This window comes from Gopherus evgoodei, chromosome 2, assembly GCF_007399415.2.
Source record: "Gopherus evgoodei ecotype Sinaloan lineage chromosome 2, rGopEvg1_v1.p, whole genome shotgun sequence".
In the NCBI taxonomy this organism is placed as follows: Eukaryota; Metazoa; Chordata; order Testudines; family Testudinidae; genus Gopherus; species Gopherus evgoodei.
In genome coordinates, this window is record NC_044323.1 from 256,229,624 (window position 1) to 256,254,279 (window position 24,656).

Sequence of the window (24,656 nt, forward strand, 5' to 3'; positions counted from 1 at the left end):
GTAGTGAGTCAAGTCTTTTCTTGCATAACAAAGTTGTAGCTGTTGCTATAAAGCCCATGTCCAGGTTTTTCCATCTAAGCAATTTATTATTTAGCAGGCTTCACTCCAGGGCTAACTAATCAACAATCATTACCTCTATCTGATCTCTTTGCTTTACTGAAATCCGCTTCCCCTACCGAAAATCCCACAGCCTCCATGCAGACAGAGAAACCACGTCTGAGGGCAGGAAGACCGCATGATTCACTGGGGACGGTTTGCTTTGGCCCTGGAGGTGCTTCGTGTGGGGAATGGGATTTCCATTTCCCAACGTTTCCTTTGGTGGATTTCCCTGGCAAGGAATTACTAACTGCGCCGGCCTGGTGCCAATGGCTGACGCTCAGATCAGAGGCTGGGGGAAGAAGGATGCTGCTGATCCTGGACTGAACTTCTGGTGCCCGGGAAAACCAAACCGCTCCCAGTTTCCACGACGAGCTAAGGCTCCCTGCCCCGCTCCTGAGAGGAGATTCCCTGGAGCCAGGAAAGCCTCTCCTCCCCGGGACCGCAAGGGGAGAGCAGCGACAGGCACTGCCCCCAGCCCCTGCTGTGCAGAGACCACGTTCCTCAGCAGAACCAGGTCTGCGACACGCGTAACGGGGCGGGGGGCGGAGGCGCCTTTCAGGAGCCGAGCTGGCAGCGGCGCTCGCCCGGGGTCAAGCAGGGGATTCCGGAGCCCTCCTGCAGGGGCGGCGGCCCAGGGGCTCTCCGGGCACCCGCTGACGGAACACGTTCGGCCGGGCCTCGGCTGGCCTCACGCGTGTCCCTTCGTCCCCGGCCGGCACAAGGCGGCTGGGGCCCTTCCCCCGCCGCAGCCCGCTGAGCGCCCCCTCGTGCGCGCAGACAGAGCCGCCCCAGCCCCCGCCCACAGCGGCGGGCGGCTCTTCTCCGGCCTGCCGCGCTTCCCGGAGGGCGCTCACCGGCTCACCGGCTGCAGCCGCCGGGCCAGCGCCTCAGGTAAGCGCCGTCTCTGCCCCGCTGCACCCTGGCAGCTCAGCGCTCCGCAGGTGGAGCCCGGCTGCGCGGGGACCTGCGCGGCTCCCCCGTGCCCTTCCCCGGCGGGCCGGCGCTGCGGCTGCGGGCACGAGCAAGCCTTGGGGCGCAGTGCCCCGCCGGAGCGCAAAGCTGCGGAGCCCGCTGCGCGTACAGGTGTGGCTGGGTCAGGGTCAGAGCAGGGCTGGAACCGAACAGCTCCCGAGCTGGCGAGGATTGGGACAGTTTGGGAGGTCTCGGTCCCTGTCTAAAGTCTACAGCCACTGCGCAGTTCCAGCGCTGGGGTTTGAGTTGGACTCTCCAGATGCATAGCTAGGCTTGGCAGCGTTAGCTTGTAGCGGTGTATACACCAACTGATGAAATAATAGTTCCATTGAGGAGACTTGAAATTTACAGAGAGGCAAAGAAAGCAAAATGCTACTTGAGGATTTCTTAGAGTTGGATTTGGTGGTATTTACTGTGTATCTTTTGACATGTGATGTGGACAATTTGGGTTGTAATGGTTATAAAGCTTTGGCTTTTTGAATCTCAGTCTCTACTGTCCTTAAATAACTATCTGCTTCTCCCAGCATCTGACACCTGCCCATACTTTTCCACAACTGTGAAAATTTAAATTGATAGAAATAGAAAAAATATTTAAAACCTATGATTTTGGGCAATTGTGAACGTGTACATCAATAAAAACAGAAAAGAATACTTAAAAATAAACATTGAGATTATCAGTTGAAGTTAGAAATAAAACATCTCATATTCTGTCAAACCTTTTTATAGAGGAGTGAAGAAAGATTCATTGGTGCTTAGAGGCCTCCTTTGAAAGAGCTACCTGCCCTGCCTCTCTTAGACAACCAGATCCTTGCTACTATTCTTAGGTACTATAGGTCAGTAAAAAATAGTCACACTGGATCCCCCATAAATGTGAAAACACCATTAGCAATCTCTGTTTTATATTTATTACTATATTTTGTATGTAATGAAAGAGCTACTATGTATGGGCCTTACTGCTTTCTCCTGCACAGTCTCAGAACAGCTCAATGGTGTGTCATAAACACTATACTGTAGCTAAAGGTGGTAGGGGCCTGTGCATTTGGAATCGGAGAATCTGAGTTATGTCCCCAGTTTCGGCTGTGAAGTTCTGAGTGGTCATGGTGTAGAGAATTATGACAACTATGAAGTCCTGAGTAGCCACAGATTTTTAATTTCTAGTGTTAACTGTGTTGTTTAATATTGAGGAGTGAAGAGGAGAGGAATGTATTTTGCCGGAGCAAGCACAAAAATTTATTTCTTCATTTTTTTTGTGCTGTCAAACAGCTAACTGACACTAATGCCACCACACAGATAGCTACGCTTCAGTAGTGGGTGAAGTGATTCCATATCCTATCCTATATTCAATATGACTATGAATTATGTTAGACTAAGCTCCCAGTTTTGTGGGGCCATTTACATACTTCAGTATCTTATGTAACATTTACGTCGGTCTTAGGTTTTGGAAAAACTTGTTTTTAATACTATTACTTACTGATGTAAATTTGGGGGCAAATATGACCTCACAATAACTGTTTAATAGTTGCCCAAAAGTATATATGATATCTTACAGTTATATATTATCCTTAAACTCTTTACAAATGGCTCATCGCTGAATTGTGGGCATCTCTGGGGTAAAACATAGGAACTATTTTGACACGTCAAAATATAGTTCTGAAGAACACTGTAGCCAGTTGAAAAGGCAGGGGAATATAAATTAAGTAGGATATATTTAGTTAATCTGGAAATTAGCCAGTTGATGATACTCTCTAGCCTCATGAAAATTGTTGTGGGATCTTCAGTGACCACAAATTGTCAGGATCTCAGTTTTAGAAGACAGCATTTCAGTATCATACTGACCCCTAACATGATGCTGGACATTAGGTTAGTGTTAACTCAGAGGGGAAGAATGCAACCTACTGATTTACAAAGCACTTTCTGAATCATTTGGCTTTTCTTCTTAGGCCACCATTCAAGAAGTGAACAGGCCTGACTCTGTTTAGCTTGAGAGATTGGAAAAAAAATCAAATGTGATTTAGTATGCCTGCCCTAATAAGGAGCACTAAGATAGAAGGCATAGTCTTAACAAATCCCAACACGTCTGGGGATAAGGAACTCTAATAATGGGCACAGTGAAACATGCATATGATTTTTCTATGAAAACTGAAATCTTTGAAACTGAAAACAGCGTTAATCATATTCCATACTATTTCCTTCGAACATGTGTTTTAAAATCTAGATTTTTAAAATTTGGCTTTATATAATTGTGTGTAAAAACATATATATTTAACTAAAACATTATTAAAACTAAATCTGATGTACTTCTATGTTAATATTTTGATAAAGAAAATACAACATTAGGCTGGTTATATGAGGCTGCAATTAAGGCCCTAATCAGGGGCGGCTCTAGGGATTTTGCTGCCCCAAGCATGGCAGGCAGGCTGCCTCCAACGGTTTGCCTGCGGAGGGTCCGCTGGTCCCAGGGCTTCGGCTGTGGGAGGTCCTCCAAAGCAGCGGGACCAGCGGACCCTCCACAGGCACGCCTGCAGGAGGTCCACTGAAGCCGCGGGACCAGTGGACCCTCCGGAGGCAGCCTGCCTGCTGCCCTCGCTTGGCATGCTGGGGCCTGGAGCTGCCCTGGCCCTAATCCTGCAAATATGCACATGCTTACTACTTCTGTAAGTAGTTCCATTGACTTTAGTAGGACTACTCATGAGTAAAGTATAATGCATGCTTAAGTGTGTGCAGGACTGAGGCCGAAGAATATAATAGTAAGGGATATTTTAGGCAGCTTATACACACTAAAGGAAGACTAATCAGATATAAAGAATCTAGTATGTTTGGTACACTCTACTCAGGTGAGAAGAAAACACCAACTGCAACTATTTCACATATAATCAGACCACTAATGACAGATTATTCTAATTGATAAGGTATGCTCACAATTCAACTTTGTTTACTTTATAAATAAGGAGTATCTAGAATGCACTACTTCATATCCTGAACATTTTGTTTTAGGCAGATGGTGGTGGTGTTCAGTTCACCCTTTCTTCAGCCTGACTTAGCAGCACAGGGGTCAGTGTAGATAACATAGCATGCCTGTGTGGTTTTTTTGTTTGTTTTTTTTTAAATAGAGCCTTCAGTTTGTAACTAAGTAGCTGTACTTCAGGAGAAAACTAAACAGCCAACTTGTATTATATGTCACATAATATGCATTTTACAAATATAGTGCCTGTTCAGAGTGGACAAAACTAAATTTCTCAGCATCACAGTGCTACTATTCTGGTAATTTTGAAACTCTGATGTCTAGAACAGACCCATAACTGGAGAGTGCAGATGTATCTGCCCCAAAAGAACAAGTTTAATGAAAAGATCCATTGTCCAAGCAGCAAATGAAGAAAAATCACTAACAGAGAGATTGATGCTGTCATAAACTAAGAATCCCCCTTGGTAAATCCTGCTCAGTGGAAATTGTGAAGAGTGAACCATTCTGTGGGTATACTGCTTTCCAAGATCACTGTAAACTTTTATTATGGTCAATTTCTGAAATTCTTGAAATGATCATTAGTTGTTTTTAATAATATTGTCAATATTAGCCACAGTGATATTAATGGGGCCAGATATCACAGAGATGGGTGCATTAGAAACAACTAACAGATGCTATATTACTGTTTCTTATTTCATTAGAGATGTAGAAAATGAAGTGATGTAAAATATAACTTGAAAGGTATTCTCAAAGAAAATTATACTTAACACTTTCACTAAGTTCATTAGATAATTAAATTGAGTGAGTGTGAGCAAGAAAGTGTTACTACGACATTTATATAGCACAATGACATTGTAATGTGGAAGCTGAAATGTTGAATATGTTATAATATGCTTTGTGTTTGTAAGGAATGTGTTGGTTTTCTGATTGCAAAAGATTTTTTTATTTTTATTTTACTTTTTTCTTAATATCTTGTTTGTCAAAAATTGTAAGATAAGAAAACTAAATCCTTTTACATCAACAGTAAAAGGTAAACATGGTAAAAAATTTTAGTAGGTGCTGATTAGGGATGTAAAATATTAAACAGTTAACTGGTAAGCATTAGTCTAACTGTTAACCAACCTGCGCCTGGGTCTCTATCTGGTTCTCCTGCCCCAGGCCGCGCCAACCTGATCCCAGCCCATGGCTGACTGCAGCCCCAGGCTGGCCGGAGCAGCCCTGGGCCAGGCGTGGGAGCTTCATGGGCGAGGGGGGTGGCCAGCTGGGCAGGGAGAGTGTGTTTAGGCTGAGGAGGCAGGCAGGTGCTGCGGGCCCTGTCGTGGGGTAAAGTAGTCCCTCGCCTCCCTTTGTGCCACTGGAAGGGGTTCGGCTGAGGAGGTGGACAGTGCGCTGGTTAGTGAAGAGAAGGGAAGCTGCTGCTGGGTTGGCATGGAGCATCTGTGGAGGCCATATTGGGCCAAACTAGGTAGCTGGGGCCCCTCTCCCTTAAATCAATTAACCGATATAATTTTAATCATATAAACGGTTATCTTTTTAAATGATATTTACATCCCTAGTGCTGATAAAGGATCACTGAGGGTGTGGGGTTTTTTATTTGTTTTTTTTGCCGAACTATACAACTTATGGAGCTTATAATTGTTTTTCAGTGACTACGCTGGTGAAGGTCTTGAGCTCTAATTATGAGCTACACTCACATTATTATAACATACAAATAAAAGGTTAATGGGTTAGCAGATATTATTGGTAAGTCAAAAACTATTGGTAAGGATCTGAAGTAGAGAACTAAGAGTTAAGAGTTTCTAAAATCTTTCCAAGTTTTTCTTTTACCACATGTAGTTTAAAATTAATTGTAATCAGCTCAGGCAAACTGAAAAGATATTTGGTGTAGGTCTGACTGTGAGCTGTGTGCACAGTATTACAATTGGCAATGTATTCAGATGAGTATCTGCTTACATGCTTAGCTATGTTCATGATTTTTGTGTATGTTAGACTATATAAAATGTTAATAAAATTTGAATTCTTAAAAATGGCTACAAATAAAATCATTTTTTGTGTGATTGCTCATGTTGTTTCTGAGAAATTGCACTACAAAGTCCAGTTAATTTGATATGGTTACTAAGCATCAAAACTAAGAATATGGGGATTCGGTACTGTCACAGAACTAGTGGAACAGTTGCTCTGTGTTACTCTCCTGAATTATCACAAAATGTCTGATAGCTCATATTATTTGTGAACCCCCTGTAGTGCAGCCCCACAGCTGGGCTGAGTTTTCCCAAAGCTAATGAAGAAAACAGAAAGCAGTGGTTTCTTTTGATCTCAAAAAGTCAGTGGTTCAGTTGGGAGGGGTGTGATATGCCATTGTCTCCAGGACTCCCCATTAGAGGGTGCAATGGGAAATGGGTAAACTGGCTTTGCATTGTGGTTGGCCCAGTCTCCCAGATTGTTTGGGCTGAGGGGAGAGGAGGGACACATTACACCACTGGTGGTTCAGCTTGATACCTCACTTTAGTTGCTGTGTATAAAATCACCTCCTTATTAGCTTGCCCAATTTCTATAGTGATCATAAGAGCACTTGTGGGAAAGATGTCTTGACATCTCTACGTTTTCTGTCCTGGAGAGAGCTCCTTTTGGCTTTCTAGAGGATTTTCTGATACTGATACTTTGGTTGGCTCCTGTACTGAAACAGAGAGAAAGGAAGTTCTGCTGCAGAGGTCTCTGAGTGCCTTGCTGGTGTCTCCTAGGGTGAAGTAGGTGAGGAAGCAGTGAAGGAATAGCTCCCTATAAGCTCCAATAGTATCAGCTAAAGCCAGCAGAAAAACGCAGTCCTGTCTTCAGCTGACCCTCAGTCTCAGAATGTCCCAGCTGTTTCATTGGAGCTTAGAGTGCAGCATATTAGCCACAACTTCTTTATTGCTCATGTGACCAGTATGGCATGCTGTAGGGTTCATAGCTGCTGTTCCAAGATCCCTGTGGTCAGTCCAGAGCTCTTTCCCTCATATTACATTCTCAGTAGAGAGAACATGCTGTGAGAACAGTTGAAGCAGAGCTGGAGCAGGCATCAGAACTCCGCAGACCAAATAGAGATGTCCACTATTTCTAATGGTTTGCACAATAGTGCCCATTGATTTTTTTAAGCTTTCAAATTGAAACTCCTCATGGAAGGAGCTAAAGGTGCCACGCTGTAACTGCACCCAGAGAATCGTGAAGTGTATTGTGTGGGTTAAAGCATTATGCTTAGCTGAAGCATTAAGGTTTCCTTATGTGCCAGAGCAGCTGCAAAAAAGGAGATTATGCCCAAGCTCACGTTTCCAGGCCAGGTAGATATCCAGACCCTTCAACTAGAGATTTCCCAGATAACTCATGGATTCAATCAGTGAGACATCTGAGGCAGAGTGACAGAGGTGCAAGATAACTGCTTCTGGGAACAGGGAGAAATTCCTTTTCTTGAGTTTCTGAAAGAGATTGTTGCTTGTGTGCTGTATTCATAGATTTTTAAAACCAGAAGGGGCTATTATGATCATCTAGTCTGACCTCATGCATAGCCTAGGCCCACCAAGTGAATCTTGCATTGAGTCCATAACTCCTGGTTTAGTGATAGCTTATCTTTTAGAAACATATGCTATCTTCATTTAAAGATTTCAAGTGATAGAGAATCTACCACATCCTTAGTCTGAATTTACCTAACCAGCTACTAGTCGCTAGATGTTGTTGTGCCTTTGTCTGCTAGATGGAAGAGCCCTCTACTGTATATAATCCCAATATACTTATAGATCATGATCGAGTTGCCTTTTATTCTTCTTTTTGTTAAGATAAACAGATGGAGCTTCTTTAATTTTTCTTATTGTAAGGCAAGATTTCCAGCTCTTGAAACATTTTTGTACCTCTTTGCTGAACCCTTTCCAATTTGTCAACATCCTTTTTATGCTAGATACACTGATCATAATATCTCCCTACTTCTACTCAATATTTCCCTGCTTATGCATCTGAAGTTCATATTTTGTTCCCTTTAGCCATCACATCACTCTGGTAGCTCACATTTAGGTGGTTATCCACCATGACCCCTAAGACAAACTTTTCAAAAGCACCTAAGTGCTATTTTCAAGTCACTTATTAATCTAGGAGCCTAAATCCCATTGACTTTCAATGACACTTAGGCGCCAATTTTAGAAAGTTCCTAAATCCTTTTGAGTCAGTGCTTTCCAACAATAGTCCATCCTATAAGTGGTACCTATGTTCTTGGTTCCTACAAACATCTCCTTGCATGTTGTTTGAGTGAGGCTAGTTGACCATGTAATGCAGATGGCTCTATAGAACTGACCTGTCATTATTATTTATCACTCCAACAATTTTTGTCATCTGCAAACTTTAACAACAATGATTTTATATTTTTTCCAGGCCACTAATAAAAGATATTGAATAGCATTGTTCCAAGCGTAAGTTTGTCTCATCCCTGTTCAAGGAAACAAATTACAGTAAGGAAATACCCGAGTCTGCCTCACTGATTTTTACTTCAGAGGGAAAACTGGCCTGCAAAGCGCCAAATTCTGCTGCTACTAAGAGAAGGGGCCACACTTGCACCCCGTTCTCTTCATTAGGGGCCTGGTATGAAAGCAGTTGAAGGGGAGTTGGGGCAGGCACCAAAACACTACATCCCCAATAGAGAGATCCACTGCTTCTAAGGCCTGTTGCATGGCTGCTGGTCAGAAGCTGAGTCTGGCTGCAGTGGAGTGGGGCCTATACAAGGACAGATTATGAGTGGATGATGGGCTATAACATGAATAACCACATTGCTGGGTCTCTCCTCTTCAGAGGGACAGATTTAGCCCCTTATCCTATATGGTACTGCGCACCGCCTGTGAGGTGCTGCTGAATATCCATTGATTCCAGATACTTACTCAAACCCTCACAAAATTGGGACCCTTAGTTTGCTAGCTCCGGCAGGAGGACTGGAGCCCCTATATGATTCTGCATGTCAGGTTTGGGGCTCATGTACTAAATAAAACATTTCTAGCATCTTATAAAGCATTGTTTAGATGATGATTGTCATTAAAAAGTGCTTATGAGATTTAATGTTGCCTGTGAAATTTGCTAGCTTGTTCCTCCCTGTGGCTGAGACCTCTCCTTACCCGTTACCAGATCCTTGCCATTTATCATAGGTCTCTCTTCTCATATAGCCACCTGCTGAGTAAACTAAACCCATTTTTTCTGCACTGATATCACCATGCCAGCTACCAAGGCAACTTAGGCAAGGCTCCTTGGTGGTGAAGTATGGGTAGCCAGCAGTTGGTGTTGAGGGATGATTCCTGGGACATGTTACCTCACCTCTCAACTTCTTTCCTCATGGTTTCTGAACTGGGTGCCGCTCAGGTTGTAAGAACCATTATCCACAGCATTATGTTCTGGGTTTGGAGGTGGTTGGCCAAAAAGGGGGAAGGCTGGGATTCAAATAGGGTGCAGTCAGGATCACTTAGGAAAGCATTGAGGGTATGGAGTGGAACCAGCTTATGCTCCTTATCAGTTCCATGTATGGGAACTGTGGGTGACCAAACATAATCTATTTTGGGGGCAATGTGGGATATCAGGAAATGGAATAGCGTTGATTAGAGACAAAGAAGAATTGGCTAAGTAGCAGTTGCAGAAGTTTCCAGAAGCCAGAATGGAGTGTTCAGAATTTCCCCCCTCCCCCCCCTTCAGTGCCAAGCATAACAGGGCATAGTGGTATCTTGTGTCAGGTAGTCCTTGCAAAATGATTAGGTTGAAATTTGGATTCTGGGTGGATCGAGGTACATGGTTTATCATTGGCACTTGGGAGGTAGGAGAACTCAGTCCCTTCAGGGAAAAAGATAACCAGTCAGGATTGATGGAAGGCTTAATGGTGGTACAATCTCAGCATGAACGATTTGCTGTTTTGTACTGGTAAGCATTCAGAATTTATCTGGATAACCTCTGGGGTGCCTGTAGCACTAATTGAACCTTGATACTTGTAATCCCTTGTCAACCATTTAGGAAAGGGTAGAATGGCCTCAAATTTAGCTTACAAGACCTATCTTTGCTTCTCTTGGGCGTTACAAATGAATTTTATGTTCATAAAGGTGCAAGTAAGAATTATTCCAAGAGTTTTAGGAAGCAGGTTGTGATAATGAAACAATTAAAAAAAATGCCTACATACTGGCAAAAAGAGGTTAAAAAGCAGTTGCTAAGGCAAGAATGGAGGCTGAAGTGGAATTATATAGAAAGTTGGTGGAAGATGGCACAAAATTGGTTTTTCGGTTGGCAAAAAAAGAAAAAGAGGGAATCATGAAACACAAAATTTGAATAATGTTTTATGTTGTAGGATGGGAACTGTGTGATGATTAACCCTACAGAGGTGACAGAGGTATGGAAGTTGTTAAATGAGAAGAGAAAGTTACATAAGCAAGCACCATCAACATTTATGGGGAAGCCTCAAAAATATTGATTTCTATAGAGGAGGTAGAAGAAGCACTGAATACGACAAAAAATGGTAAATCAGCTGGTGAAGATGGGAACTGATGATATGATCAAGACAGTTGGAGATACTAGAATAAAGTGGCTTAATGGATTATTGTGTGTTTGCTGGATTCAGGCTAAAATACCATATGACTGGAGAACAGGATTGATTGTACCTCTTTGGAAGGGCAAGGGTGATGCAAATGATTCAACCACCTATTGGGACATCACCCTGTTATGTCAGCCTCTCAAAGTCCTTGAGAGAGTTTTGGAAGCAAGGTTGAGGTGAAGGACAATATAGACAAGGACCAACGTGGCTTTGAAGGGAAGGAGTACTATAGATTCAATATTTGCAATGAGACAGAAGTTTGAAAGTAGTATAAATTGAGTGCATAATTGCTATGTAGCATTTGTTGATCTTGAGAAAGTATATGGCTTGATTCTGCAGGAGCTGGTGTTTGAGGCATTGAGAGGGACAGTAAAAGGTCTTCAAGAAGTGGCAGTGATAGAGGAGCTGTATCAAGGATCCAGGGCTAAGGTGATGACAGTGTATGGAATTTCAAACAGTTTTGAGGTGACAGTGTGATTGAGACAAGTCAGTGTACTGAATCCACTTCTCTTCATCCTAGTTATGGAGTTAATGAGCAGGAAAACCAAGCCTGTGGAGACCCAGGGAAAATTAATGTATGGTGATGACTTGGCCCTTTTGGCTGACACCTTATTTACTAATTACTTTTTGCTATCAAAGCGGACGTGTGTGTTTTAAGGCCATGGTTTGAAGGTAATCACAAAGAATACTGAAATTATTAAAGTAGCGGAGGTAGAAGAAGAGCTGCTGATTTGAAGTTTTAGGAGAGAAGATGAATCAGAAGACAGAATTTGTGTACTTGGGAAGCACACTTAGTGCCATCGGAGAGAGATCTGGAGAATTGAAATGAAGAATCAATGTGAATGGGCAGCAGTGAAAAAGATGGCAGGAGTTCTGTGGGACTGGCAAGTAAGTAACAAACTGAAAGGAAAAATATATGCTGTGTTTGCCCATGCCTGCTCTATGGTTTGGAAATTGTGGGTCTTATGGAGATGGAAGAAAAGAAGTACAGGTAGTAGAAAATACTACTACAGGTAGTAGAAAATAATATACTGAGGAGAATGAGTGCACAGGGAAGAGAAACTTGCGACTCTGTGATAGGCTGGAGAGTGCATGTTTGAAGTGGGGTGGACTTGTGATAAGAATGAGAAAAGAATGATCAGGAAGAGGACAGCAAGAAAGGACATGGAAGACTGAGGATACTATGGAAAGACCCTGTCAACAGTACGTTTGAAGAGAAACGGATTGGAACGCTGATCTTCAAATCTGTGCCATGGACCAGAAGTAGTGTCAAAAAATCTCAGGAACCTCCAGCCCTGTGAAAACAGGAAAAGGAATTGAGAAGTGAAGTGTGAAAGGTGCAGCTAATCGAGCTTTTTTCTTGAAATTCATCTGTGTATGTATGGGTGTCTTCCTTCCACCAAATCCATGGCAATTCTTCACGAGTTTATTTTTTGAGAGTTTACTAGCACTAGATGGTATAAGGTGACAATTTATTTTTCGAAAATACACTCCATCGACTGAAAGTTCAGGGTTTTGAACAGGGTGGGTTTTTTTTGTTTGTTTTTCTTGCTTTGTTTTTAGCTATTTCAGCCCCACTTATAGTAAGTGGTAGGATCACAGTCTACTCTTCCATCAGTTTGCTTCTTGTGAATGACCTAGGAGTAGATCTGTTAACAATGTCACTATGAAGGTCATCTATTTATGCCAGTTTCATAAAGGCCAAACTGTGGTCTGCCAGCGTGAATTACTTAATTATATCGACCCGTCTTTTGATGGATATGAGAGTCATTCTAAACCAGTGTGTCTGAGTGTTTGTATGTGGTAGAAGAGGGGAAATGAGGGCAGGGTGGCTGCCGTAAGCACAGCATAAGTACACATAGTTTGGTTAATCAAAGAGTTCATTTCATTTCTTTTCTCTGTCACAGTTTTGCGTCCCTGATTGTCCATCTTGCCTTTTCTTCACGAAAATGAAGAAAATGATTACATGCTTCCTACTGCTGTTTGGACAAACTCTACTTTTCAGTGCCTCCGCCAGGGAGAGACATCTTCCACCAGCATTTTCAAGCCAAAGAAATGGTGCTAACCCACAAGGTACTTTACGTGGTGAGTTGTAATAAGCCTTCCTCACAGTCAAACTGTAGATGCACGGCTTATTGGCCAGATGCTGGCTGAGATAATTATAGTAAAAGGGAGTCTGCCATCTGCAGGGAGAAATGAGAGAGATTTTGACTTACCGGTTTGTTGTTGGGAGAAGGAGTTTGCTATCAATCAGCTAGACCGATGTAATTTATTTCTAACTGGTGTGTGTTTTCTCCAAATAAATGTGTGATATGGGACTATTGCATTGGAGAGACAACCTGTCTTACCAGTTTAGAGAGAGGATGTTTGTGAGGTCCTACTCACAGCTGACTGACCACTGCACTTTTTAGCAGTTTCCGGCTGTGCATGTGTTTGCTGGGATGAGGGAATTTGTATCAAATTTAATCAACAGCTGATGCGTGGTCTCCTATTTAGACACTCAAGGATAATCCCTTCATTTTCATCATGTTGTTTTTCTTCAGATGGTTAGAGATTTCCCCTGCTGTGCTGAAAAGCTGTGGAGGAGACTAACATTTAGCTAGTTGCTGGACTGTATAGATCTGCCCAGTACATTTTTATTGATCATGGATCCCACTTCATAAGATAGTGTTCTGGTCAGCTTCTTGGAAGTCATGAATTAGTCAGGGTCATGTTCCACTACTCACAGTCTAATTTAACTGAGTGGATGAATTGCAAATATGCCATATTAGAGAGCCACTTTACAATTAAGGTTGTATTTTGATTCTCTCTCAAAATAGGACTAAAATCCTTGTATTTTATACTTTATTAGTGAATTTAGACTCCAGATTTGGTACAATAATTCTTCAGAGGACAACTAATTTTTTCTATGTGACTTTTCAGTGTTCCCTTTTGCAAAAGAAACATTTTAAACTGTTCATTCTGAAATTTTGCTCATTTTTCCCCATTGGGTTACATTAACTACATATTCACAAACTCCAACACCTCCCTCCTATGCATGATGGTAATATTGTGGATATAGGTCACTTCTGAATCTCCAGAATTAAACACAGATTTATTCCTCTAATTCATGATAACCTAACTGAATTTCTCCAAATTTAGCTAATGGAATTGCTCAGATCTATTAGCTACTTCATTTTTTTATGCTGCCAGCCTCTCTTTCCACTAGGCAGCCTTTAACTGCAACCTAAAGCCCTCATTACCCCCAATACACACATCCCCATTTATCCTTCCTACATGGTGTAGCATGACCTTAATGAATCAAGGAGGTGTGAGTGGACACTTAGAAGAAGTGTTCGGAAGCATGAGGAAGAAGTGAGTGTTGAATTTGGTTGTGGACTGGAGTGGCAGAAGAGAAAGGAGCACCTGAGTTTTGTCAGAGTGGAGATATTTTCCAATGAGCCACCCGGGATTGTGGACTATAGACACATTTCTTGTTGGGATTGTTTCTTGTTAGCACTGATTTGTGCTTTCCAAAGTGTGTCTAATTTATGAACACCAAAGAAATACCCATATTTTATACTAGATGAAACTTTAGTACTGTCTGACTCTTACTTGTATGGGATGGAAAAACAGGGCTTTTGAAATCTAGAAACTATTAAGTGAATTTAGAGAAACAGCAGTTAGTTAAATCCTGAAATAAATGACTATATGTTGTATGGGTCACAGAGCTATTGATTCTAGGCGTGGAGCTCAATTAATTGTAATGTGAGGTAGGAACCAAAGGGTCTGATTCCAAGTTTCATGGGCTAGACCAGAAAATGCCTTGCATTTCCTCCATTAATGAATGCCTTGTAAAAGTTCCCTGAACAGGAGCTGCTATAATTTGTATCTTGCCTATGCCAAATGGCATAGTGAACCAGAGTTTCCTGAAGAAGCATAGCCCACAAAATTTCTCTGACATTTGAAAGTAGGAAGAAATGTATTTACATAAATAATTTGATTTGTGTAAAGAATTTATCCTTACAGTATTAGGTGCTTTAAGAGGAATTAAAATATACAAAGACAAACATTTAAAAAAAAATCTAAAAAAATCCCACAAAATGAAATTAGAATCTTCTTGAACTGTTAGAATCCTTGTATGTTCTATTGATGCACTATCTTGTTGAAGATGATGGTTTATTTATTGAAGGATTAAGCTCTCTTAGGCTGACTGCATGGGAAACATTAGCTGTTATTCAAAGTTGCTATTTTTTCTTTGACTTCAGAGAAAATCGTGCTTAGGAGTCTGGCTCAGTGAAACATGTTTGGTTGGGTTTTAATTTCTGTTGTTCCTTATCCCTGTCTTTTTGACAGGTTGATAAATATCTAGACTTAATGAAAAACAGTAAGTATAAAATGCTGTCACATAGCCATCATAAGAAAAGACTGGTAACTGTTTAAGACAAGAACTTTCTTCTGATGATCCATGATACTTTGTTAGGTCTAATAGAATAGAAGAAGTGAATTTAACGAGGGTTTTAGAAGGAATGACCCTTAGTGTTTAACTTGTTTTTTGGTTTACCCTAATCTTTCTCCTACATTTCAGAGAATTTTTGTTTTCTGCCTGCTCACTTTGCTCACTTATCTTTAAAAATTATTATTATTAATAAAATAATTTACCTTGTAAATATTTGAAATACATTTTGTTTGCAAAGGCTGAATAGCAATAATGTTATTGGAATTAACTCTGGGGAAATTGATCCAGGCATGCTGGACTACTATAAGTTGGTTTCATTTCAAGCCTCCTCCCACCTCCATCCCCCAATGAAGTTATCCTGTATTCCTAGCTATCAAACCACTTCAGTTCCAATTTACTTTCTTCATAGCACTTTTTCTTTAAAGTTTCTTACTATATATTTGTTACAATTATTGTGTTGTAAGTTATTATTGCTGAGCTGATTAAGAATAAATGTGTGTATATGCATGCATGTGTTTGTGTATATATAATAAATATAGTGAAATATTTACACTGACCTAACTTCAGAAAAGTGGCTGTTGCTGTAAAAAGTGTTATTGGTTATGTATATGAACTTCTCTCTATGTTTAAGCTATGATATATATATATAGAGAGAGAGAGAGAGTCATGTAAGACCTTGCAGGCTGAGGGGAGGAAGATAGGATGGCTCAGGGAACTGGTAATTATAACATATAAGTATTGTAGCAGGATGAGTAGAGCCCCATATATTTTGCATTTGTGAAATACTCCAAAATAAAATGAAAAACTCACCCCTCGATGGAGGCTCCTACTGCTCCTGTCCTCCGGGGCTGGGCCTGACTCCCTGCTCCCACATTGCAACCTGGCACACGGGGTCACAGTGCTGCTCAGGTTTGGCCTGGCTCCTCCTGACAGGACCCAATTCCCCCCCTGGGATTAGTGTGGGGTTGAGGTTCAGTGGAGGAGGGAGAATACTTAAGGGGGGAGAGGGGAGGGGTCCCTGGGACTGATGAAGTCTTGGGGGGGTGAGGTTCAATGGGAGAAGGGGAATATATAAGGGGTGATGGAGCACCCTAAGGATATAGATGTGGGGACTAGGATGGCTGCAGAAAGAAGCAGTAGGGGTTGGGAAGATTTTTGGTGTCCCGTAGGCTTTGTCTCTCTGAGTGGGATGCAGAAGAGGGGGTTATTTGAGGGCTGCAGTATTGGGTAAATTTCAGTGAGCTGCCTGGGGTATTGTGGGATGGGTAACTGTAGTGGGGTTGGTGAGTGTCTCAAGGTGTAGAATAATGATTAATAAAATGATGTATTATAAGTAAACAAGGTTTATATACTGTTTTTATTTATATACGGTCATTTGAGGTATTTTATTAATATAAATGTAACAAAAAGAAATAAAACAACATTTTAAAGAAATAACAAGAAAGTTCCCCAAAATAAAATGAAAAATTATATAAGCTAAGAAAAGAACAGGAGTACTTGTGGCACCTTAGAGACTAACATTTATTTCAGCATAAGCTTTTGTGGGCTACAACTCACTTCTGAAAAGAATTTCATGTGACCCTGAGGAAGAGAGACACAAGAAAACATGGTCCCTTATCTCCCTCGTCTTGCATTTGGTCCAGAAAACTGTTTAGCATGGCCTTCTTTTCTTTTTGAGGGGAAGTGGTGTGGGACAAGAATACCCCACAAGGGCAAGGGTGTGGTAGCCCTGCGGTTAAAGTTGATATGGCTGCGTGACCTAAGGGCCGATTTCAGTAGGACTCCCCTAGGCTGCAGGGCAGCATGCCCCAATGGCCAGTGTCAGTAGGAGGGGGTTTGATGGGCCACCCCTCAAAGCAGGCAGCTGGGGTAGGGGGACCCAGGTCCTCCCTGCTCCACTGAGTCACAGCCCAGAGCCCTGGTAGTGACAAACTGGTTTGCCACTAAGTCGGCTGAGAATCCGTCTGCAACACACCGATTGCTGCAGGGACACTGGCTAGTCCCTCCCTGGGCTATTTCCTACTGTGACTCCTGCAGTTGACGTTGGGGTGTCTTGGGCATCTCTGGGATATTTGGGAAATGACTGCAATCTCCCTGGGCATCCGCAGATACCTGGGCGCCTGCCTGGGCCTTGATGTATCCTGCTCCCGTGGTCCAGGATCCTGGCTGCTCCTCTGCTGGAGCCAGCAAGGTGCATCTTTCCTCCTCTGCAGTCAGCCCAGACTGAGCTAGGCTGCTCTCTTTTATATTGCAGCAGCAGCTGGATCATGCCCAGCAGGGTTGAGGGGTGTGTGGCTTCCACTGCTAAGAATACTGCCTTAACCCCTTCTGCTCTAGTGCAGGGCAAGTACACCCCGTCACTGGAGGGTTGAGATTTTATGTATTGATATTTTCAGCCATTGACAATAAGACATTACAATGACATTCAGATCTTAATACAGAATTAACAGCATGAAGCAACTTATTATATGTTGACCATATCTTGTCATCTTGTTACCATTTTCACCCCCTTTTTCCCCCAAAATTATTTAAATACAACCTTAACATGTTGGGTGTGTGGGTGTGTGTGATCATTCATATTAATTTTTGTCTTGTCTTTTTGGAGGGAAGCTGAATGTTTTCTGAGGATGGAGGGAGTCTCAAGGAAATGGAGAGAAAGGAAAACTAAGGGGGAGGAGGGATTATCATCTCCGTATATTCTTTTTGACTATCCTGTAATTATATGATTACTGTGTCTATATCAAAGCATCTAAAAGATTTCAATATTTTTATTGTACTGTTTTCCTGTGTGAATTATACTGTTACTTTTTATCCATTTTATGTGAGTTTGTCTGGCACTGTTTTCACAAAATTTGTTAAGCCTTCCATTAATAGTCTATTAATAGTTTTTTCCAGTGACCTATGCTAGGAATTGTTGCTTGGGTCCACATATTTAAGATTGCTGCTTTTGCTATAAAGAGCAAGAATAGGAGTAGTTTGCTTATTCCCAATAGGAAACTTAACAGGCCCTAATAGAAATGTCTTTAAATCCTGTTTGAGTTCTATCTTGAATTATTTTGTTTCTCTCAGGATGGTTTTCCAAATTTTTTGTACCAGCTAGAAGTCCCATATCATGTATATGAAAGAGGGTCTGGCTGTTTTGCATTTCATACAGATATCTGAGGCAATATTATATGTTTTATTATATAGAGATAGATGAACATATGTTCTGTAAACTAAAAAGTACTGCACTTGCACTATTTGGTTAGAAGTAAAGCCAATATTTATCATCTGCATTATCCCATTCCATTCTTTTACTTTTATTTCATATTTACAAGCTGCACTCCTTGACTTAATAGCTTTATCCAGATTGTCCTTTAAAAACATAATCATGAGGTTATACATTCTAGATATAACCTTGATTGCTGATACTGCAAACCTATATATGACATTTCCTAATACAGATAGTTTCGTTGGTTCCTTTCTTCTCTGAAAGTGTTTTCTCAGGTTGCATATAAACCCAGATTGCACATTGTCTCTCTCTCTCTTTTAAATACATGTGCTACATCTGTTTGTTTAAGATTGTCCATCCCTAAAGAAATCCTACCACTTATCATAGCAACATTTGCCCCAACATTTAAAAACTTCTTTATTCATATTGGGTTTGAAAGCACTATTATTTTTTATTTTAGATATTATTGAGATCCACTTCTTTTGTTAGGTCAAGTGTTTCACCTACACCCAATTAGTAAGTGCACTTTTAAGTAATGGGTGATATTTCATGGTCACCCGAATTTTGGGATACAAGTCCAGCATACTATTATATAATGAGATTGGGTTTGCTAGTTTCTGTTTTATCTGTATCCATGGTGGACTCTCTCTGTTAGAAATCCATTCTTGTAATGGTCTAATTTGTACTGCTCTATAGCATCTGTTGGAGTCTGATAATGCCTGGCCTCCCATCTCAGTTGGACGTTTCAGCCAATCCATTTTGATTCTTGGTTTCCAATGTGACCATAGGCATCTCTGAATAGCTTTTTTAAATTTCTTAAAGACATTTTTGATAGGTGTAGAGGGAATCGTGAAAAAAGGATAAAAGATCCTGGGCAGGACATTTATTTTAATCACGTTAATTCTGCCTATCACAGTCAATAGTGTGATGCTGTATAAAAAGGAAGATTACAAGTTACACTAATACAGTCACCGCTGTTACAAAATTGCAATAAATCTTGTACAAAGTATGTCATGTAAGGTACCAGTGGAAAAATTATAGACTGCTAAATATTATTATTATCCTTGTGTTGTCTTTGTATATGAAGTTATGAATATTTGATGCGTTTGTATCTCAAACGTTTTCTTGGGTGATGCCCCAAGACAGATTTGCATCAAGGCTAGCCAGCCTGCTTGATGACCCATTAAAAACAATCAACTCTCCCAGTGAGCCCCTCCTGGAGAGGTTTCAGAGAGCACTGAGGCAGTGGTTCAGCAAGTCATGTAAGGACATGTGATAAGGACACGTGATCTAAGACTCCGTCTTTTGCCAATAGCTTTCCATGAACTTGAGCTGAATGTATAGAAGGAGACTGTGACATCATTTCTTTGTCTTCAGTCCTGTTCTTCACCTCTGGACTGTGATTTTCTAACAAAAGGAAGCTGTGAGCAAAGGATTGATGACCCCCAATCCCTTTGGATGATCCAGAGGGCTTTTTTGCAAGCTAGCAGATTTACCATCACTGCTATGAACCTGATCTACAGACTCTGAAATCACTTGTAATGTACATGATTCCTTTAACCATTTAATAACTTTTTCCTTTTCTTTTTTATTAATAAATTTTTAGTTATAGTTTTACTAAAGGAATTAGCTACAGTGAACTCTGTTAGAATAACCATCAGTTATGGGGTGTGACTGCCTGTTTTTTATCAGTCTGTTCTGAATTTGGCATTTTCAGCCATGACCCATACCAGGTCCAGTCACAAATGGTAATAATGTTTACCTTTCTAGGTCATTGTAAATCATTTTAATTATGGCGCAAGATAGAATGCTGCAGACATTGAAACTCCTGATCCTACAGGAATAACCAGCAACAAAAGACAGAGTACCTAAAGAGAGAATACCATTCTTTCAGACAAGAAGCGAGCTGTATATACAGAATGGCATATTCTGGTGAGGGAGAGCAGTTATTTCATCAACTTTTAGGAGTGAGATTATGCACCAAATCCATTTGTCACACCTTATAATTGAAGGTGGCTAAAAGTGAGCCAGAGAAATTATGATACTGAGCAGGAATGAATGAGCAATTACAGACATTCAAGGAAAAGTGTGATATATACAAATCCTGGGGAGCCTGTCAACTGAAAGAGACCCTGCGGCAACATGCAGTTCCAAAATGACCATTGGCAAAGGTAGGAGTGGATTTATTTACTCTGGACATTGTGTTCTGATAATGGACTACAGTTTGCTTTAGGAGAGTTCCAGAATTTCAGTAAGGACTGAGATTTTGATCACACATCTTCCCCAAGGTATGGTCAAAGCAATGCAAGGTGAAATCAGCAGTAAAAACTGCTAAGAAACTATTGAAAAAAGTCAGGAATACAGAGCCTCAACCATACTTAGCACTAATAGTTTACAGGAATACTCCCTCTCCAGGGCCATATTCTAGTCCAGCCTAAAGATTGATGTGCTGGAGAATGAAGATACTCTTGTTGACAAGCTGAAGGTTGTTTGAGCCTGGATAACAAGGGGCTTCACTTGGTGAACTACAGAGAAACCAACAAAAAAGACAAATGTTTTCATACAACAGATGTGGAAGAGATATGCCAGATCTGAAGCCAGATGACAAAGTGCATATCCAACCGTTAATAAAACAGGATAAATTCTGCCACAGAGCTGAAGTGGTGCAACCAAGAATCCAAAGATTATATCAAATGCAAATGGACAATGGACAGATAGTAGGGGTGAAACCATAATCTCCTCAGAAAAATAGCATCAGCTGAGGACCTTGAACTGGAAGGAGAGACAAGGTGTATGCTTTCTTGAATCAGAAGGATTCTTATAAAGAACCAATCATAGTCAAGCTACAGTTGAATGGACAGAAGGTGAAAACGGAGCTTGACAAAGAGGTAGTGGCTACAGAGTTGGGGCAACAGACCTACAAAGTTAATGCTGATGCACTCACCAGCTTGACTTTGTCCCGTACCTGAGCTCTACTCAAGTCCTTCAATAGAGGGAAAATTCCTGTACTGGGGAGAATGGAAATCAAGGTGAGGTATGAGCCCCAGAGGGCTCATCTCCCTCTTTGTAGTAGCTGGGGAAGGGCCAAACCTTTTTGTTTGGAATTGGCTCTCTGCCTTGAAGCTTGGCTGGAAAAGACTCCTGGGACCTTTGTATCACATGAGTGCAGGATCAATGAATGATCTGTTGAAAAAACATGGGCAATTATTTGGAGAGGAGCTGAGAGAACTCCAGGATCTTAGGGTGAAAACACATGTAGATTTCACTGCACGCCCTCAATTTTGCAAGGTCTGCCCTGTTCCTTTTGATCTACAAGCCAGGGTAGAAATGGAACTTGGGGTTTAGAGACTGCAGGCATTATCTGTCCAGTGAAATTTTCTGAATGGGCTGTTCTGGAAGTGCCAGTAGTGAAAGCTGATGGCTTCATACATCTATGCTGTGATTACAAACAAACTGCAAACCAGGCTATCTGCTTGGAGCACTACCCTTTCATTGCATAGAAGAGTCTTACCAAGCTAGATATGTTGCATGCTTACCAATAGTCCTGGATGAAGACTCACAGAATGTGGTCACTATCAATACACATAAAAGACTCTCTATAGGTACGCCTGCTTAGCATTCGGGATTTCCTCTGTTTATGCTATCTTCCAAAGAGTTATGGAAGGATTATTGGCTGGATTGCACCATGTTGTGGTATACCTAAATGATGTTCTCATGACGGGAGAGACAGAAGTGGAGCATTTACGGAACCTAGACGAAGTCCTACAAAGGTTAAGGGAAGCTGGGTTGCAACTCAAGTGCTCAAAGCATGTTTTCATGGCCAAGAATGTGATCTATTTAGGAAATGGTGTTTTGGGGAAAAGACTGCGAACACTAGAAGAGAAGGTTAAAGCCATCAAAGAAACTCTGGTTCCAGAAAATGTTAGTGGAGCTTGTGGCGTAGGTTTGCCTTTTAAACTCTTACAGATGATTCCTAGCAAATCAGTCAATGTGGTTTGCCCCTCTTCATGCTAAATAAAGGGGTAGTGTGGCATTGAGGTAAGGAACAGAGATCACTGTCAAAGAAACCAAAGAGCTTCTAAAGTCAGCCAAACTCCTGGTGTATTTTAACTTAAAACTGTGCTGGTTACTTGCTTTCACTGAATGGAAGATGGGACTGACAGGGTAGTCTTCTGTGCCTCACACTCATTATTGTTGCCAGTTAGATAAGAAAAGGTTGGCTATTGTCTTTGCTGTCAGGAAGTTCCATCAATATCTATATGGGCAACAATTAACTATAATAACTGACCATAAGTCACTTTTAGGACTTCTGAGGGAGGCCCAAGCCATTACTCTTTTGACTTCTGCACACGTGCAACATTGGGCATTATTGCTAACAGCCTGCCAATATCAGCTTATCTATAAGCCTGGACCAGCAATTACTAATGTGGATGGCCTCATTCAGCTGCCAGTGAGCAGAGCACCAGAAGACATTCCTGCACCTCCAGAAGTGGTGCTAGCTCTAGACAGCGTAGAAGAAGCTCCACTAACAAATAAGCAGATCACTCAGTGGACTGAGACCCTGTTCTGTACTAGGTCTCTCATTTTGTACAGCAAGGATGGCCCAAGTTGATGGTATCTGCAGACATACGTCCTTATTTTCATAGGTGTTGGGAACTAAGTCTCCAAAGAAGAGTTCTCCTCTGGGGATCTTGAGTCATAATATCTCTCCAGACAAGAAAGTTAATACTGGAGGAACTGCATGGAACTTAGCTTGAGATGACCTGATGAAAACTGGCCAGAAGGTACGTATGGTGACCAAGCTTGAAGAGAGAGAGAGAGAGAAAGCATTCAGTACTGGCCAGTGCCACAGGCCAACAGTTAAGGAAATTGCCTTCCATAGCAGACTTTATTAGCAAGGGAATGGCCATAAAGGCCTTGGATCCGACTACAGATTGACTATGCTGGTCCCTTAACTGGGTCAATATTGCTTGTTATGGTGGATGCACATTCTAAGTGGATGGAGGTCATTCCGGTCAGAGTAGCTACCTTATCTGTAACTATTGAGGAGCTTCCTTTTTGGTTTAGTGCACATCGACTGCCTGACACTTGTGTCTTTACCAGTGATTTATTCGAGGCCTTCTTGAGGTGACTGGGATCAAACACATAACATCTGCTCCCGACCACCCGTCTACAAACAGATTGATATAGAGTATCGTTCAGTCCTTTAAAAATAGACTGCAAGGTTACTGAGAGGTTGCTGTAGACCAGGCTGTCTCAGTTCTTGTGCAATTATAGAACAACCCCTCATACCACAGCAGGGGGTATACGTACCAAGTGGAGTTTCTTGAAACCTTATCTGGAGAAACAAGTGCATCAACATCAAGAAAATATGAAACACAATCATGACCGTCAACAGGTTACTTGCTTTTTGTCTCCTGGAGTACTTGTTTAGATTTGCAGCTTTGTGGGAATGCCCAAGTGACTGCCTTGTATGATTGTAAAAGTTACAGATCTGCTTTCCTGTCAGGTTGCTGTAGTACATTCCCTTGGGAGATGTCATATAAATTATCTGTTTACCTGAGGAGGAAGTCAGGTTCAATGGACTTGGGTAATGGATGCTACTATTCCTATGATTCATCCAAGTTCAGGGTTGGGGGAAGCAGACAGTCTGCTCCTGTTGGAGCAGGTACTGGAGTGGACCTCTTAGTAATGGGGTGCTTGTGGAATTTCCTCCTCTCCTGGCTATGCTCGGAATATCTGCTCCAATCCGCCACTTCTGCATGAAACAACACAACCCCCCTGTTCGCTTGAACCTGTAGATAGAGTGTTGAGGGGGGGGAAGGAGAGGGGGCAGAGTGACTTGGGGCAGAATAATCCCCTTTTCCCTTTTTTGCACACGAGGTCAGGTAGTCTTCTCTGCACTTCTAGTTAGAGTTCCAGTTGTTATACTGAGCTGTTGATTTTCCTATCAATGAACTTTTGTTGAACTTGGAGGGGGAGGGAAGTTGTATCCTGGGGGTTCAGGAGCATTATTCATAGGATAGTCCATAAACATGTGTTCTGGGGTGAGGAGTTTTGCCTGGTCCCTGGAGGCCATTTTGGAAGTTAATAAAGAAGCAGTTGTAGAGGAGAGCAGACCTGGTGTGGTATCCTTCCTACATACCCTATGCAACTGTAACAGGCACCAACAGCGTCACTGGTCCTGATGAATGTAGGTGCAAAGTGATCTTTAAAGTAGCTGGGAGTCAGCCCAGTAAGAATTTTAATAGATAGTGTAATATTGTTTTTTAGGAAACTAAAGTGAAATAGATTATTTATAATACACCATATGGAAGCAGATTTGACTATACAGTTCAAGGGGCAAAATGTCCTATCAGAATAAACTAGTTAATTTCATTTACGGAAAGGTAAAGAA

At 41.6% G+C, this 24,656-nt stretch overlaps 1 protein-coding gene across 9 annotated transcripts in view; it reads left to right on the forward strand.

Annotated features, from left to right (window-relative positions):
- The first annotated feature begins 403 nt into the window (after positions 1-403).
- MATN2 (matrilin 2) overlaps positions 404-24,656 on the forward strand; it is a 114,868-nt gene continuing 90,615 nt past the window's right edge. For 6 of the 9 annotated variants that reach the window (XM_030553533.1, XM_030553536.1, XM_030553539.1 and 3 more), the window contains exons 1-2: positions 916-990; positions 12,518-12,695. In XM_030553533.1, coding sequence (XP_030409393.1) covers positions 12,560-12,695 — 136 coding nt within the window. In that variant the 5' untranslated portion in view covers positions 916-990; positions 12,518-12,559. Of the gene's footprint in view, positions 614-915; positions 991-12,517; positions 12,696-24,656 lie in introns of those variants that run through there. The other 3 variants (XM_030553535.1, XM_030553538.1, XM_030553534.1) reach the window with 2 other exon arrangements.